The sequence below is a fragment of the Varroa jacobsoni genome, unplaced genomic scaffold, assembly GCF_002532875.2.
Source record: "Varroa jacobsoni isolate VJ856 unplaced genomic scaffold, vjacob_1.0 scaffold_787, whole genome shotgun sequence".
NCBI classification, from domain to species: domain Eukaryota; kingdom Metazoa; phylum Arthropoda; class Arachnida; order Mesostigmata; family Varroidae; genus Varroa; species Varroa jacobsoni.
Window position 1 is genome coordinate 207,854 of NW_019213689.1, and position 16,007 is coordinate 223,860.

Genomic DNA, 16,007 nt, shown 5'->3' on the forward strand with positions numbered 1-16,007 from the left:
TGACATAACCATGTCGAGCAAGGTCAAATAAATTTTGAACTAATCACAAATTTCTAGATAGAATAAGTATAATGTATAGTAGAACAGCTCAAAGCAGAAAAACGAATAGAAAGAAAGCTTATAAAAACAAACAAATAAACACACATTTGCATATAGTTATTCAATTTTTTCCAATATGTAATTTATTGAAAACGATAGGCGCTAAGCCACATTGTATTTAATATATATAGTCTTAGTCGTGATTTCGTAATACATGACGCCATCAGCGGCTCATAAACAATAATATAAGACATTTTTTCTGCCCGCTTTTTGCCACTCGTAAGCATAAACTATGTTCTGATTCCTTACAGAAAAATGCACAGTCTCCTTTACACAAGCTTCGATGTGCCCTCAGGCTACTCTAACTTGCCACAGTCACTCGATACTCAAACTCAGATCAGATATATATAAGTGTGTAAAGTAGTCCTAAAGAGCAAATACAATACCTACTACCCTCCACACACACGCACAAAACGTTAATAACCTAAAAATTTCGTCTCTCTATACCAATTCCGAATTTTCTGTAGTATATAATGCGATGAAATTACTATTTATCATTTCCAGATATTACTAGCTACTTAGTAAGAAAACTATTTAAAAGCTCAACTATTTCCGTGGCAGCTGTGTGAAATTTTCCATTTGTTCATAACATACATGAGAACAAAATGAAAAATTATTTCTATAGCTTCACTGTTTACTAGTACTTCGGCAGTAAAAAAACACGTGAAGGGTTAAGTATTACATTAGAATTTTTGAACGAAACGCTCCAAAACCTGCGGAAGACGATTATGGCGGAACGATTTCTCGTCTGCTTTGAGAAAAAAAAAAATGGAACGTTTTGTTCTATTAGTGATCTCGTAATAACACTGCAGTTACGTGTAGGCCTGTACATGACTTCTCTCTGCTTGAATATATCCAACGAATTCTTGGCTTAGATTATAAATTAATTTGAAAACACTAATACTTCGAAAATGGAAACACCCGTTCATCTGACGGTGTAATATAACATCTGTTTATTTTTAATTCAGTCACAAGTCGAGAACAACTTACTTAATAACTATTAAAAGGCAGTCAGCATGATTATTGGTAATTGGCTGACACTAAATCTGCTGTTTCTGCGTCTGTTAGAGAAAAAAAAAAGTCTTTTACTACTACTACTACAGTGAAGCAAACTAATGCCCACAGCTAATGGTCATCGTCCCGCTGTTTCAATAGACCCTGTCTCACAGACCCTATAGTAGAACATGAGCTCTCTTCGTTAAAAGGTAAGTCAGTAAAAGCAAACTCTTGCTACAGGAAAAAGTGAGACCGCGCTTTACCTACATTGTATTGAAACAATATTCCCTCAATGAAGCTATCATCCGCTACAAAGTATATAGGCACCGCCAGTCTTAATACATATATTAAGGTTTAGATCATGTACCTATATAATGGTCATGAAAGAGTTTTGCAGTAATAGTAATGGCTGGACACAAAACACAAGTGTTTGTTTGTTACAAAATAATAAAAATAAATATCCGACCAAAGCCGAAGCGCAGCTTTGTAATTAAAGTAGCCAAATCGTCAGCGTTACGGCCCGTGCTTCTCTAACGCCGCAGGTCCAACTCAGTATTGTTCTTTGTTTTTTCACACGTCTTAACAGATCAAATGGGTATCAAACGTTATCACACTAATGACGTTTGTCGTCAGCGATTTTTGTACATCTATACGACAATTGTTTGACAAAGAAGAAATCTAAGTTAGAAGAGGTCATCCAATTTACAGCTCATCTACGTTAGAAGAAGTCATCCAATTTACAGCTCACGTTTTCAGTACATTCACCTCTACATATTGGCTTGGAAAATATAAATGTTTTATCTGCTGTTCTATTAGCATATCATTTCATCAACAACAGTAGATAAAGTTTGTGCGCCGTTTAGCCCGTTTCGACCCACGCTTGTTTTTGAAGTTAGAGCTCAATGCCTTTCTCCAGCGCGATTGACCTAATGATGACCTTCACTGGGTACGCTGGATTCTTCTGGAGAAATTCGACCACTCGTCGGCTCAAAGTTCAATAAAACAAATACGGACGTATAGCTATGCTGCCATTGGCGACTTCTACCTGGTGTTCCACGTCCACCAAGCGAATCGTATCCGAATTCGCCATTGCCAAAGAGACCGACTACTGGAACACCCGGAAACAACTCGCTGAAAATACTACTTTCTACGTTCTGGGCCTGAAATAAGGACAGCGAAACACAAGAGATGATGCTGATTTGTCTTTTTACACGTAAGTTATTGTAAGCCATGGACAGACTTCTGACAGATCAGTTGATCTACGAAAGCTGCAGAAAAATTACTCATAGTCAAACACAATGTATATAACTCATCACCTACATGCACACTGTCTTATAACTATCCTAACCGATGCGTTCTACAAAATAATCAGTCACGTACTAGGTGGAAGTGGACCCCTCTACCACTGCAAGCAAATAGAAGGGCAACAGAACGTCCAGGCGTTAACTGAAATTGATCCCCAACAACGGCCAGACGTGCTCGAACCTTCTCACGTCCACGACAATCTGGATCAAGCAGGACGCTCGCAGCACGAACTCCTTGACCATGAATTGCGAGACCAGTCATATTGACAACCTGTAAGGTTTACCAAGGACTAGTAAAGGATACAATGAAACGTGTAACTGTGCCCCGAGATGGTGTAACAACACTTTCTAATTTGAGCGAACTTAATTTGGAGACGCATGATGTAAACTTGTAAAATTATCAGATTCGAGTTATAGAACTTGATTAGCATTACAGTTCAAAAAAGCTAAACCTATACTAGAGGAAACATATGTTCCCTGTGGAGCAAACAAACTTCCAGATATAAAAATCTGCAGAATATATAATAAAAATTAGTAACGACTTCTGATAGAGATAAACTTTGCCGCTAAATTTTTTCGTGGCGAGCTTGAAATAATTTTTATGGCGGATCTATTGTGGAGGTAAGAGCAAATTTTGGATTACAAATGAATTTATTGAATTTGGGTCTATTTATTTGACTGTACTAACCTCTCGTTCGACACCGTCCACAGGAACGGAGAAATCACATACGAGTGCGCCCCCAAGGGCCATTCCAGGATTCCGCCGTATTGTATAATCGACAAGTCTAGCCGGTGCCGAACCTCCATCTGGCATCTCATTTGCATACAACACCAAAGCTGCAATGTTATGCACTTGCGATAAACCTAAACAAAAACAAATTACAAGTTAGAAACTTTTGTTTGCAAAATGTTCGTACTTTTCTACTAAATATTGTATACGCTGTTTTAAGCAGCTGAATTCCTTAAGTGCTACTGCCCTGAAGTCTGCCCTGAAGGAGTGATTAAATTTTGGCATCGGATACAGCACCCACGTTATCGCCGAGGGAAAAGTAAGGATTGCATGTACAATTACATAAAAACGCCTAATAACTTTAGGAATAATAATCAGTACCCACCAGAAATTTCAGACAAGTAATCGTCGCGAAGGGACGTCGCACAGTCTTGCTGTAGAAGGCGGAAAGAGGTAAACTGGACGTCCGGCATATTTGGTAGAAAGAGTGTAGAAAAGCCGTCACAGTCCTCGATCTCAATAGGTCCTAAACCTTTATTCCAGCAGATCATACCCCAAGAGGTGCACAGAAAGATTTCTGACGTTCGAGGCAGTAAGGTTGATAAGTGATTGCATACTGAAAACAACATAGAAGTTATATATATATATATATATATATATATATATATATACAATTAGAAGAGATTTCGGGACATGCATGCTTAAAGCTCGTTAACTTCCTGTTATTTTGGGGCAAGACTTACAGCCAACACTGTAGACATGACGTTTTGTGCGTTTGAGGGATTCGGCTGTAGCCCTGAAGTAAGCTGGTGTTGATGAAAAGTCCTCGAAATATTTAACAGCTTTACTAACAACCTTTTGCGTTGTAAATATGAACACGACACGCGGTTCTGCCCGCAGGTTTTCCGTTACCTGTTAGTTATGATGGAAACGAGTCAAAAAAAAACCCAAAAAAACAATTAAATAGCCTAATGTAAACCTAAACAAGGGTTACTTAATAAAAAGCTCTTCAGAAAATGGAAAAATCACATGTCGGTGTTGTTATACGCGTTTTTTCAATGACCACGAATAATCGAAGCAAACTACCGGCAAAAATGATACTTTTAATTAAGTTATTCTTGATAATATCGTTCAACTTTAGACCATTGTATATCTAAAACGTATTTGGGTGCAAATCACCAAAAGCGAAAACTCTGCCTGCTGAAAATAAGAAAAGGTGCCTTGACTACTAAACAAAAGTACCTGATAAAAGTGGTTTCCGACATCCGACGGTCTTGAGGTGCCAAATGGTGGAAGCTCCTCCCCATTGTCATGGTGTACCGTCTACAATATCAGAATGGCAAATAGAATCGTAGCTGACAACAGGCCATATCTATCTATCTATCTATGGAGGGAAACTTATTTTTCATCAAAGAGCTAACTCTACGAACATTCGAAAGCCTTAAGACCATGAGATTTGAACGCTTGGTTGCACCTTTAAATTTTACAGTGTCTAGTAAGAATTTTCACCTATCATAAGTAGCAGACTGTCTTAGGCGTAAACAATCAATGGTTCTTATGCGATCGAAATTGTGTGCTTGCTTACAAAACCAAACTGTTGTATTTCGAACCGCCTCAATTTCTCTTTAAGCGCGCATTCTCTCCATAGGCTGCAGACAACCACTGCTCGGGACAGTTGTTTTGCCGTTAGGAAACGCATAAGATGTTTGACAATCACAGGGTTCGACGTGAGGACATTTCCGATCCACTTTTCATCTAAAACACCGAAAAATATCACACAACTTTCTATTATTGGATTGTGGCACGGATGTCTATAGGGTAATTCGAAGTGTGCAAGGTTCATTTGCTAGATACGCATTTTTGCATATAAGTGTTTTACACTTGACAGCCACGTCTCTGTGACAGACTGTCAAAAGGGTTTAGTCAACGATGCGTAACAATGAAACAACAGGATCCGCAACGAACGCGTTTCGCGGACTAATCGCTAGTGTTTTTGATATAGCTATAGAACGATGGTTAATAGCACTCACCTTCGGCTAATTTACAATCATTTTGTAAGCGAGCTCGTTTTCGATGACGTAATTCCATACTGACCTGACAGGCAATTTGTCGCCCGTCCGTTCGAAAAGGGTCGCCGCATGTAAACGCAACGAAGAGCAGTTAAATATAAGTCTGGTTGACAAATGTTAACTTACTGACACCAAGTTACGAGCTTCCTGCAAAACGTAGATTTACTGGCTTTGTTCTTTTTAGAATTGATAGCAGGACAGTACGCCGGCATACATGAAATCAACCGTCGAACTTAGTTAGCGCAATAGGCAGTGGCATAACAATACCTATTTAGGGACACACTGAGAGCAATTTGATCGTAACGAAGCATACGATCTATTTGTTGCCATCTTGACGCATGTGCTTACGTAAAATTAGTGGCAAAGCTCGTTTTTACCCTTGTCAGTATCAGCTTTTATTTGATATCTGATCGGAGGTGCGCGGCGCCACCCTGAAAATGCCACTGATCACCGTAGACAAGCGACTGATTAAAACTGTACTTTCCAATTGTCTTCATGCAATGGATGGGGCATGTGTTAGTTAGAAGATAAACGATTGATCGCCAAATGTATTGTGACGCTTGTCGCATACCTGCGATAACAAACGGCATCCAGCTACTGGTTTGCAGGTGGTGGGCAGAACGTGAGTGACTGAATCTAATCTATGTGTGTGTATATGTTATAAGCACTACTACTTGCTTCGTTACACATCTGCTTGTGTTCAATTAATAAGCACGGCACTAACGTGTTCGATTAATGGCAACCTTTCAATTCCAGCACAGCCACTAGCTCTCTTTAAAGAGAGTCTGTATACGCCCTGTACTGATTCACGCGCAGCTCTGCCTGACCGCGAAACAAAACACTGTGGGCAGTCATTTTGGATTGAATGAATTGCGTTGGTGCGGAGCGAAGATTCCGAGAATCGGACAGCTACGATATTTCAGAGGATTAATCGAGCGACGATTAGCGTTTACGGCATTGTCCCCGTAATCATGTAGTGCTTTTCTAAAAAGCCAAGGGACATTTAAGATAATCCAGGTCCAATATCAGACATACACGTCTCATTATGTGTCGGAAGTCAGCTTTCTGAAGTGGCGGCAGGACCCGATCTAGAACCCCGTATTAAGCATTGATGCATTTGGAACGTATACGTATCGCTATGGTAAGCAGTGAATAAGCCGATCTGACACGGCTTCATCGGGCCAATGGATGTCATTTTGCCAGTTAAACGCTGTTACCGTTTCAATTTAAGCTGTGGGACTGCAGTGACGAACAGTTATCGTGTAAGCTAGAAAGGATAGCGTCTGAACACGCAAAAAGATTATAATATAAAGCCAATACTATAAAACGTATAATTCATCCATAAGAAAAATGTTATCTTACAAACCAGGGGTGATTACGTAAAGGACCAATTTTAGCGCAGGGAGAGTCGTGCTTAGTGAGGCGTCGCCTAAGCGGACAACTAATATTTTTCGGGAGTTCATTCTGCTGAATCCGTTTCCTGTGGGCCGGTCGAAACCCACTGGCTTGGGTATGAATAGGGGCAATTCGAGCGCGATTCAGATCCATAATTTTGCGTTGACCTTAAATAAAGGTGCGTACTAATTGTAAAACTGATTTGCGAAATTCGATAGGGCTATAAAGCTATTTTATGATTCTAATTCACTCTCTGATTGATCATAATTACAGGATCAATCCCAAATGGCCTTCCATGAGCCTTTGGAAAAAAAACTATACTTTTGGATAAGTTCAGCTGGGCACGCTAAGGGGTGCTAAAACAATGATAATAACAATAGGCATTTACCTGATATTTCTGAAATAGTGACAGGGAATTGATAACAAATGCATGAATCGTACTAGCAACTATTGCAGTAATAAATGCTCTGCTTTTTTTTTAACACAGATGCCCCTGAGCACTCTGTTCAAAACAATTAATAGAAGGTTTATTCAACTTAAATGTCGGATTTTTTTAATAGTTTTCTTTTCAAATACGACAAATTGGATTTGAATCCTATTCTTTCAAATTGAAACTAAGGAGATCAACTGAGTTTTATCTAGAAACAGACATATGAGCCGCGGTATTGACCCTTGTTTCCTTAGCGTTTGCCAAAATGATCTTAATGATACTGCGTCGGCCGACGTCTAGAGATCTTCGTGTTCATCCCGAAGATGGCGCAGGTAGCACTGGAAGTCATCGAGACGAGTGAATTGCGCCTTACATCGTTCACAGTCTAATTTACGCCATTCGATTACGCGATTGCTGTACACAAGCGGACTTTCGTCTTTTGCGATCTGTATCATCCCTACAGACTTCTAGAACGAACAAAAGTCAATAACAAATATATATATATATATATATATATATATATATATGTATATAAGGGTACTCTTTGCGAACGCCCCTGCGTGTTCGCGTTGTTTCTATAGGCGTACTACTGCCCTCCAAAATTTTCCTGATCACACTTCGTCGCTACGAGGGAAAACCCTGCGTCAGATTTTATGATAAAAGTTTATTAACATCTTACCCAGAGGAATATGACAAAGGGTAAATCTTTGCTAATTAAGCCTAGTTCATGCTGTTAGCGCTTGGTTAAACGTATTCGGCTAAGTCTTGAGAACGAATGTATGTAAAATCAGAAGTACACGAATGCAAGTAACAGTAGCACAAATATTGTCCACATCTGATAGATCTAAATACTGTTCTACAACTGAGCTCTTACTTGATAAAAATTATTTTCTGCTTTCCTAGGACGACCCCGTCCTTTTTTAATCTGCTGCAATCAGAAAAAAGGTAATTCGTTACTAAGGCTCTGTCAGGATGTATGGGCCAGCTCGTCTAAAAAAAAACCAGGCAAGCGAACATAAGACATAAGAAGCCTAATTATTATAACGGCTAATTAAACTGCTCTATTCGACAGAGTTTCTTTTTAAGGGTTTTCTCGACGACCTTAATTTCGTAAGAGCATCTTTGCAACAATAGCCCTTATACTGAGCCGTCATCTCCTTCACAGTACATGTCCTATTGGCTCAAGATAAATCGGCTTAGCTTCTCACAGCTACATGAATAATTACGTTGCATAGAGTTGTGTTGAAGCCACACTCGGCTGAATAGCAGGTTTCGAAGACTTGCGTTCACCAAAGAGTTCATGCTACCGTTTTGCTATGTAGGCTACAGTCTAACAGAGTATTTGTTATTAGCAAACTTCAAATATCAATAGGGTAATATTTAGGATCGCTTTCCTTTGTAAATAGGGAAACAGGCGTTTTCCAAACGGTTTTGGTCATCGCAGCTGAAGTAAGCCTACAGGCTAACACAATAAATTAGAAGTACGAAACAAACAAAGCAGGTTTTATCGGGAAACAAAAGAAAAGAACGCAACGCACCGACTGTAATGATAAAATTAGATAATAATGTAATGATAAAATAAGAACCATGTTCTAGGAAACCACTCGATAATATTGAGGACATTTTTAGAGGGCAACGCGTGTTTTTTTTTTTAGAAGCGCAGCGGGTGTAAACCCATGGAAATAAACCCTAATTAAAAAGGTCCGGTAGGATATCTTTTCCCTGCATCTTTAGTGTTCGCCTTTAGCTATCTTCGATACTTGCAAAATTTTGTCACCATCTGAGCCTTTGGCTATACATGTATTTCTCTATACCTGGAACAGCGCTACGTCGGTTTCACGTTCGAGGAACCCGCTCTGTATAAATGTTTGCTCGTTCTCCATTGGTAATCGAAGTGCTTGAAACCTTCGTTGAGCGTAACAACGATTTCCGGAGAAAGCGTAAGGCGTTGAAAATTAATTCCGAATCCGTAACAATCGCTTGTCGGCAATGATTGCATATTCACAAAGTTCTTGATAGTAAACAGGGCTCTACAGAAGAAACATTTCAATAAACCGAGAGATTAGAAGCGTCATTGCGCAGCTCCTCTGCCTACACCTGCAATGGTAAGCTAATCAAACAATAGTCTCACATCGTCTACGTGCATCGTGCTATTGCACGGCTCGTTTTCAACTGTGCCATGCGTGCACATCATCTATCGTTCAGCTAGACGTGGCCGGAATCGCTTTTCGACAAAGCTGCTCTAGAAACCTACAGAGCCTTTCCTATAACTTGGAACAAGAAATATCCAAGTGATGCCCTTGTTCTAATTCGGGCTTAAAGGGTTAAAGTGGAATGTTGTTATGTGGTAGTGTGATGAAAAAGATCATTTACGCGTGATCTCTTGGCCGCGCGCAGTATAACATTTTTGAAGTTCGTGATATTTTATTTTCGATGTTTCGCTTATGAAGAAAGTACGTGCACGCCAGCGGGTACTGTACTACATACCATACAGCGCATGATATAGATGAATAGGGATTGCTGCAAACATGTGGAAAGTATCTCAAAGCTACGCTCGTTATCATTTATAGTATGACATCAATATATTCATATTACGCAAGTTATTGATGAGCAATATCTTCGACAGCAAATAAATTGCAGTAAACATTTTCACCGCTGGGGGATTCGGTGGAGTTCTTCATCTATATGTATATATGGATAGGATATAGCGAAACTATTGAAATGTATCGTTTTTTTTTTTTTCTATTTAGGTACACTCCAGATGCTGATGTATCTACATTTAACCAAATATTATCAAAAATACATTGGCAGACTACTAGTAATCAGGACAGATTCCGATTATTTTTACTTTTATTATAATTATTATTGTCATCATCATTGATTGTCTCGTGTAATCGGTTTTTATTTAACTTATGTAAATATGTACAAGTTGCATATGTACTTATATTTCAAGTTAACTACATGGCGGCTGTTTCTGATCGACACCTAACTATACCTTGCAATAGTCGTATACTTATAGCCAATCACCTGATTCAAGTCATTCGAATTCTCCGCTCGTTCACACCTCGTACATCCAATTGTAGTATCGCTTAACTACCTCCGCTCCGATCGCGTATATAGCAGACCGTTTTGAAGGGGATTCGAGATAACCCCATTAATCGACACGATCATGGCTAATGTAAACAGCTACGCGTTTGATTGACGCCTGTTGGCGAAATATGTTTGATATAATCCTACAACTGGTAATAAATATCAGAAGATTATGGAACACAGTATCACGATCAGTCTAGTCATGGAGCATATGGTCGCGTTCCTTGTCATTCCCTTGAGCAAGTCTAAATAAAATAAGCGGAAAAGAACCGCTACGCTACACACCAGTATTTCATATCTCAATTGTTGTATACGTTATTGTATGTATTTATGTGTCGCGAAGATGCATGGTTTTGTAGATTTGCCACAAACTCGATACCGCTCGGTGCATCGACCTAACGTGCAAAGCGTTATCTAATACGCCTTGATTTGTTAAATGACGACCTTATGCACACTTATTTGAACGCGACTTAGGCTAGGTGGCAGATCAATAACATTTTTACTGAATCCATATGTTCAGTTTGGTAGGTTGACTAAAATTTGTACCAAAGTCGCACTACTGTCTACCAGAAGATAATCCCCCACTGAAAACGCAGGGAGTGCATATAGGAACTTTCTCTCTCGTGTATGTATTTGGCAGCTCTAATAGAAGTCGAAAACAAATAAATATCAAAGCATGGTATGGGACGACCTATCAGTCTATTGGCAGAATGCTTTCGGGCTCTAGAGAGCACCTGGGTAGCATCAGAAACGATTTTCAAATGAAGATTTGTAATTAGGTACCGTGGTAGTCCAGCTGCTGAAGAAGCCTAAAAATACGTGGCCAGGTGTTTTTAATTAAAGTGCATTTCAGATGGCGCCATCTCAGCACGTCCCATTTCTTCCATCATTTCACTAGTCATGCATTGAAATCCTGGCGGCATCTTTTTACAGAATTGTATTTCTTTGTCAAATATGTATCCTTCCATACACTGGAACAGCTGAGCTCGTTTTCCAATGCCAACCTTAGCGCAACGGAAGAACCTTGTGCAGTCGCCTGGAACTTCGTGGTTGTTTTTGTCTGGACACTTTATACGCTTAGGCTTCTTTTTCTTCTCATCTTCAAGTTTCTTGCCGGTACGACCGGTAGTAGTCGACTGCATCGTTTCCGTTGTAAGATCAGTACTCATTTCGATTGGGGATTCTGTCGTCATTTCGGTTACAGAAGGTGGTGTCGTTTCGGGACTCTTCGTCGAGGTTTCTGGAGCTGCAGGTGGCAAAATCATGACTTGCCTTGGGAAAGTACTGCTTGAGTCACATGGTGGCGCTTGATCAGGCCAATTGCATACAGAGATTCGTTCGTCGAAGACAAGACCCCCAGGGCAGTCGAAATGAAAAATGGTATAGTCACCATTGCCCCAGAAATCTACGCAGCGGAAGAATTTGTTGCAATTCTGCGGGTTACGGAAAAAGCCAGTTGATGGACAGCTTGCCTGTGATGGAGGAGCATGCTCGAGACCAGGTGGTCTGGATGATCTTTCGGGACCTGCAGGTCCTGATGGGGGACCCTGACCTTGATCGTATGGAGGCGCCTGGCTGGGTTGATCGAAGTCTTGTACTGGAGGCGCTCCGCTGGGTGTTTGAGAGGCTCCAATACAGCCTACATCACCGCCTCCACCACCAATGTTATTGCAAGGAGGTGAGTTCTGAGGCCAGTTACATACCGATATTCGCTCATCGAAAACAAGGCCAGCCGGACAATCGAAGTGAAATATGGTGTATTGCCCGTTTTGATAGAAATCCACACAACGGTAAAATTTGTGACAATTCGTGGGATTTCTGAAAAATCCTGCTGATGTACATTGGGCTGAGCATCCACCAACGCTAGTGGCCGGCGGACCTAAAGCTGTCTGGGGTTGAGACGCAAATTGAGGCTGTGGCTGTCCAACCTGCCATCCTCCACTTGGAGGATTCTGGGCTTCTTTCGGAGCAGACGGGGGTTGAGGCTGCCATCCTCCCTGCTGGGGCCCAGTCGGTCCTTGAGGTCCACTTGGTCCGGATGGACCCTGAGGCTGCCATCCTCCCTGCTGGGGCGCAGCCGGTCTTTGAGGTCCACTTGGTCCAGACGGACCCTGAGGCTGCCATCCTCCTTGCTGAGGCTCAGTCGGTCCTTGAGGTCCACTTGGTCCGGATGGACCCTGAGGCTGCCATCCTCCCTGCTGGGGCCCAGCCGGTCTTTGAGGTCCACTTGGTCCAGATGGACCCTGCGGTTGCCATCCTCCTTGCTGGGGTCCAGTCGGCCCTTGAGGTCCGCTTGGTCCAGATGGACCCTGAGGCTGCCATTTTCCCTGCTGAGGCCCAGCCGGTCCTTGAGGTCCACTTGGTCCATATGGACCCTGAGGCTGCCATCCTTTCTGCTGGGACCCACCAGGACTTTGAGGTCCACTAGGTTCATATGGACCTTGCGGCTGCCATCCTTCCTGCTGGGGCTCCGTCGGTCCTTGAAGTCCACTTGGTCCAGATGGACCCTGAGGCTGCCATCCTTCCTCCTGGGGCCCGCCAGGTCTTTGAGCTCCGCTTGGTCCATATGGACCCTGAGGCTGCCATCCACCCTGCTGGGGCCCACCAGGACTTTGAGGCCCACTGGGTCCGGATGAATCCTGCGGCTGCCATCCTCCCTGCTGGGGCCCACCAGGACTTTGAGGCCCACTGGGTCCGGATGAATCCTGCGGCTGCCATCCTCCCTGCTGGGGCCCAGTCGGGCCTTGAGGTCCGCTTGATCCAGATGGTGCTTGACGTTGCCATGGTAATTGCTGAGGTGTACTCTGTCCTAAGGACGACGGAGGCGGTCCACCTCTTTGTTGAGGTCCAGAAGGTAGTGGGGGCTGCCAAGTTCCTTGCTGAGGAGGTCCTTGTTGAGGTCCAGAATCAGGTGACCCAGGCTGACTTAGGCCGCTGAAACTTTGAAATTCACCAGGGCCAGAAGGAAGTGAAGGCTGCCATCCTCCCTGTTGAGGGCTGCTAGGTCCCGCTGGGCCTTGGGGTTGCCAAGATCCCTTGTTAGGTTGCGCTTGTCCTTGCTGAGCTCCTGGCGGAGGTCCCTGAGGACCTCCGAGTTCTCCAACAGGCGGCTGCTGTGGCTGAGACTGACCAGTGGAACACTCATTCCCTGAAGGGACATTTTCACAAGGCGGTGCTTCATGAGGCCAGTTGCACACGTTGTATCGTTCGTCAAATACGAGTCCTGCGGGACAATCAAAATTGAAAACGGTGTACTGGCCGTTATCGAAAAAGTCCACACAACGGATGAATTTATTGCAACTGCTCGGATGACGAAAGAATCCGGTATATTTGCAGGGGTTGCATCCTCCACCAGATGACGGAGATGAAGCACCTCCTGAAAATAAGTTTAGTTTACTTATGTTTAATGGCTTTAATGAATGGCTTAATCTATGCCACTTCATATACTACTGTGGACAACAAAATAATATATTATTATAATAGACAAACATAGCATATTTTGCAGGCCAGATGCAGTCTGTATGTATGTAAACGTTGTAGCCTATTTTTAAGCCTCTATATCAAATGAACCAACAAAAGCCAGCCAAGAGTACCTGGGCGTAGCCCGCCAGCTGAAAACTGGCCTCCGGGTGGCGAAAGGCCACTTTGATCAAACTGTCCTGCTGTTTGCTGACCCTGATCACTCAGACTTGGATATCCTCCTTGACGACCTTGACTAGGCTGGCCGCCCTGTCCAGAATATCCTCCTTGGCGATCTTGATCTGGCTGGCCGATCTGTCCTGAATAGTCTTCTTGGTCGGGTGGAAATTGTGCTGAGAATCGTCCATCTCCGGAAAAGTAGCCACCACCGCCAGGTTGTTTTCCTCTTCTGGTTCCTCCTGGGCCTCCTAGAAGACCACCTCCTGGGGCAGCACTTCCCTCAGGCAGAGGTTTTGGGCCACCTGCAATTCTCGAACATGAGCATAAAGAGTCTCTTTTATTAACGGCTGCATCAAGAATTAAATTAACAGTTCGCCCTGAACTGTAAGTTTCTTTGTGAGTTGTGAGTTTGATTTGCCCTAAACATATTCACTAGATATCTTCTCCGGGTGACATTTTCAGATAAATCTCTACTTCTAACTTGCCCTAAGAATGGTTATTGTACTATTCGTACGTCCCGTATTAAGGTTTTGAGATATGTTCTAATATAATAAGCCATTTTAATATTAAGTATAGTTTACTGCCACTTGATATAATAAAAATGATACTGTGTACCTAGCCGTAATGAATATCTTCGACAAAGTTTGACGCACAAGTTTGACGGAAACATACATACTTATATATGCTATGTAGACTGGATTGTTTTTACTCGGGTCGGCTTATTATCTCTAGCATTATCAACAGCAGCAGTAAGCACCACATACTGCTTCACATAAAACTTCTATGATTAAAATATTGGCCAGATTCAAATATCGCAGCACATATGAAGAAGCGATTTGAAGCTGGAACCTTAGAGGGGGATAGGCTCAAATATGCTTTCCCCTAAGTGTAAATATGAATCGTGTAATTTGTGCAAAGAAACGCACATATATAACATTCTGTTGTAGCAAAAATGGGGTACTTACCAGTTGTACATGGTGCAGTTTGGTCTGGCCAATTACAGGTCGAAGCTAGCTCATCAAATACGAGACTTGCAGGACACTCGAATTCATAGATCTGCATGGGATGCAATAAAAGATAATGCAAAGGACGTCCGCAACACGCCTACCTGTACCGGCCGATCATCTTTTTTTATGTTTATACTGATCAGTTAGTAAAAAGTATTTAATATCTACAGACACGAGGGTACAAAAAGTAGGTATTCAGTAATTTTTTTCATGGTACACAAGGTCCCGGATTTTTCCTTAAGAGAATCTAGTACTGATATGTCCCCCTTATTAGGTGATAAATCATATTTGTGTGTTTGTTTCGTAGACGTACAGATACCTCTCTCATACGTCTGGCCAATTGTAGCTTTAGCTTTTTAAAGCAAACTTATATTTCTACAAACGCATAAATATACAAACAGAGTATCTTGTATAAATGTTATAATATCACCCTATTTCTATTCGATACATACGACGCTGGAGATTTTGTAGCATATATATATATATATAAAGTACGAACCCGATATGTTCCTAGGCGCTCCTCGTTTTCGACACATCTGATGAAGTTTGAACAGTCTTTAGGGTGTCGGAAGAACCCAGGCCCCGAGCAATAAAGATCGCAGTCTCTGTGCACACGAATTTTCATCATATACATAATAATATTATTTAAATAATGAACTTCTTGTGGAAATGACGAATTTCATTTTGCACATATTACTTAGTAAATTGACTTTATTTAATGATTCTACAGCAGGTAGATCTGCACGCGTCTGCCGTACTTTAAATTTGTATCGAGTTGATTCAAAAACGGACAACTACGTAATATGCTGTATTGGTCTTGCCTATCATAAACAACTAATATATTTATAGGTAATACTTGAATACCTTGAGTTCTACATGATTTGATGAAATTCAAACTTCGCTTGTGATTCTTTAAATGAAAATCCATACCCAGTGCATGGTCTAGCAGCGGGAGGAGTAATTTCGATACCGGTTTCTCCAGGAAAACTGCCTGGCCAGGAATGTGGCAGCTCTTGGTTCGACAGGGGTGGTGCCGCGGGACTATTCCACGGTAACTCAGGTCGTGCAGGTCCTGATTGACGGCCAAAGTCCGCCTCCCCGCCGGTTCCAGGCTCTAGTAGAACGGATGTATTTACGTGCACGCTTCTCGTTTATATACAGTGAAAGATAGTCATAAAGGCATTTGCAACAATCGCCGAATCAACAGTCTTCCACCACCTTTGAGTGCTATCAGCGAAGTTTCAATTG

The 16,007-nt window shown here is 42.0% G+C and overlaps 2 protein-coding genes across 5 annotated transcripts in view; both read right to left on the reverse strand.

The window, feature by feature from the left end:
* Positions 1 to 151: 151 nt before the first annotated feature.
* Positions 152 to 9,773, reverse strand: LOC111263729 (F-box only protein 22). 4 transcript variants are annotated; one of them, XM_022839090.2, is made up of 9 exons: positions 8,838 to 9,773; positions 5,160 to 5,223; positions 4,715 to 4,884; positions 4,372 to 4,452; positions 3,873 to 4,041; positions 3,515 to 3,745; positions 3,088 to 3,263; positions 2,476 to 2,670; positions 152 to 2,255 (listed from the first exon to the last, which is right to left on the reverse strand). In XM_022839090.2, the coding sequence occupies exons 1-9, from the start codon at positions 8,904 to 8,906 to the stop codon at positions 2,022 to 2,024; spliced, it is 1,389 nt and encodes a 462-aa protein (XP_022694825.1). In that variant the 5' UTR covers positions 8,907 to 9,773; the 3' UTR covers positions 152 to 2,021. The 4 variants fall into 4 exon arrangements, with proteins under 4 accessions (XP_022694825.1, XP_022694827.1, XP_022694828.1 ...); XM_022839092.2 differs by lacking the exon at positions 8,838 to 9,773 and adding an exon at positions 5,942 to 6,524 and having other exon boundaries at positions 1,004 to 2,255; XM_022839093.2 differs by lacking the exon at positions 8,838 to 9,773 and adding an exon at positions 5,923 to 6,524 and having other exon boundaries at positions 1,004 to 2,255.
* Positions 9,774 to 9,855: 82 nt separating this feature from the next.
* Positions 9,856 to 16,007, reverse strand: part of LOC111263733 (uncharacterized) — a 35,020-nt gene continuing 28,868 nt past the window's right edge. Inside the window, exons 5-9 of the mRNA XM_086969775.1 lie at positions 15,690 to 15,902; positions 15,259 to 15,364; positions 14,718 to 14,808; positions 13,707 to 14,054; positions 9,856 to 13,489 (exon numbers count right to left, since the gene is read on the reverse strand). Of these exons, the coding sequence (XP_086825901.1) occupies positions 10,947 to 13,489; positions 13,707 to 14,054; positions 14,718 to 14,808; positions 15,259 to 15,364; positions 15,690 to 15,902 (3,301 nt within the window). The 3' untranslated portion in view covers positions 9,856 to 10,946. The remainder of the gene's footprint in view (positions 13,490 to 13,706; positions 14,055 to 14,717; positions 14,809 to 15,258; positions 15,365 to 15,689; positions 15,903 to 16,007) is intronic.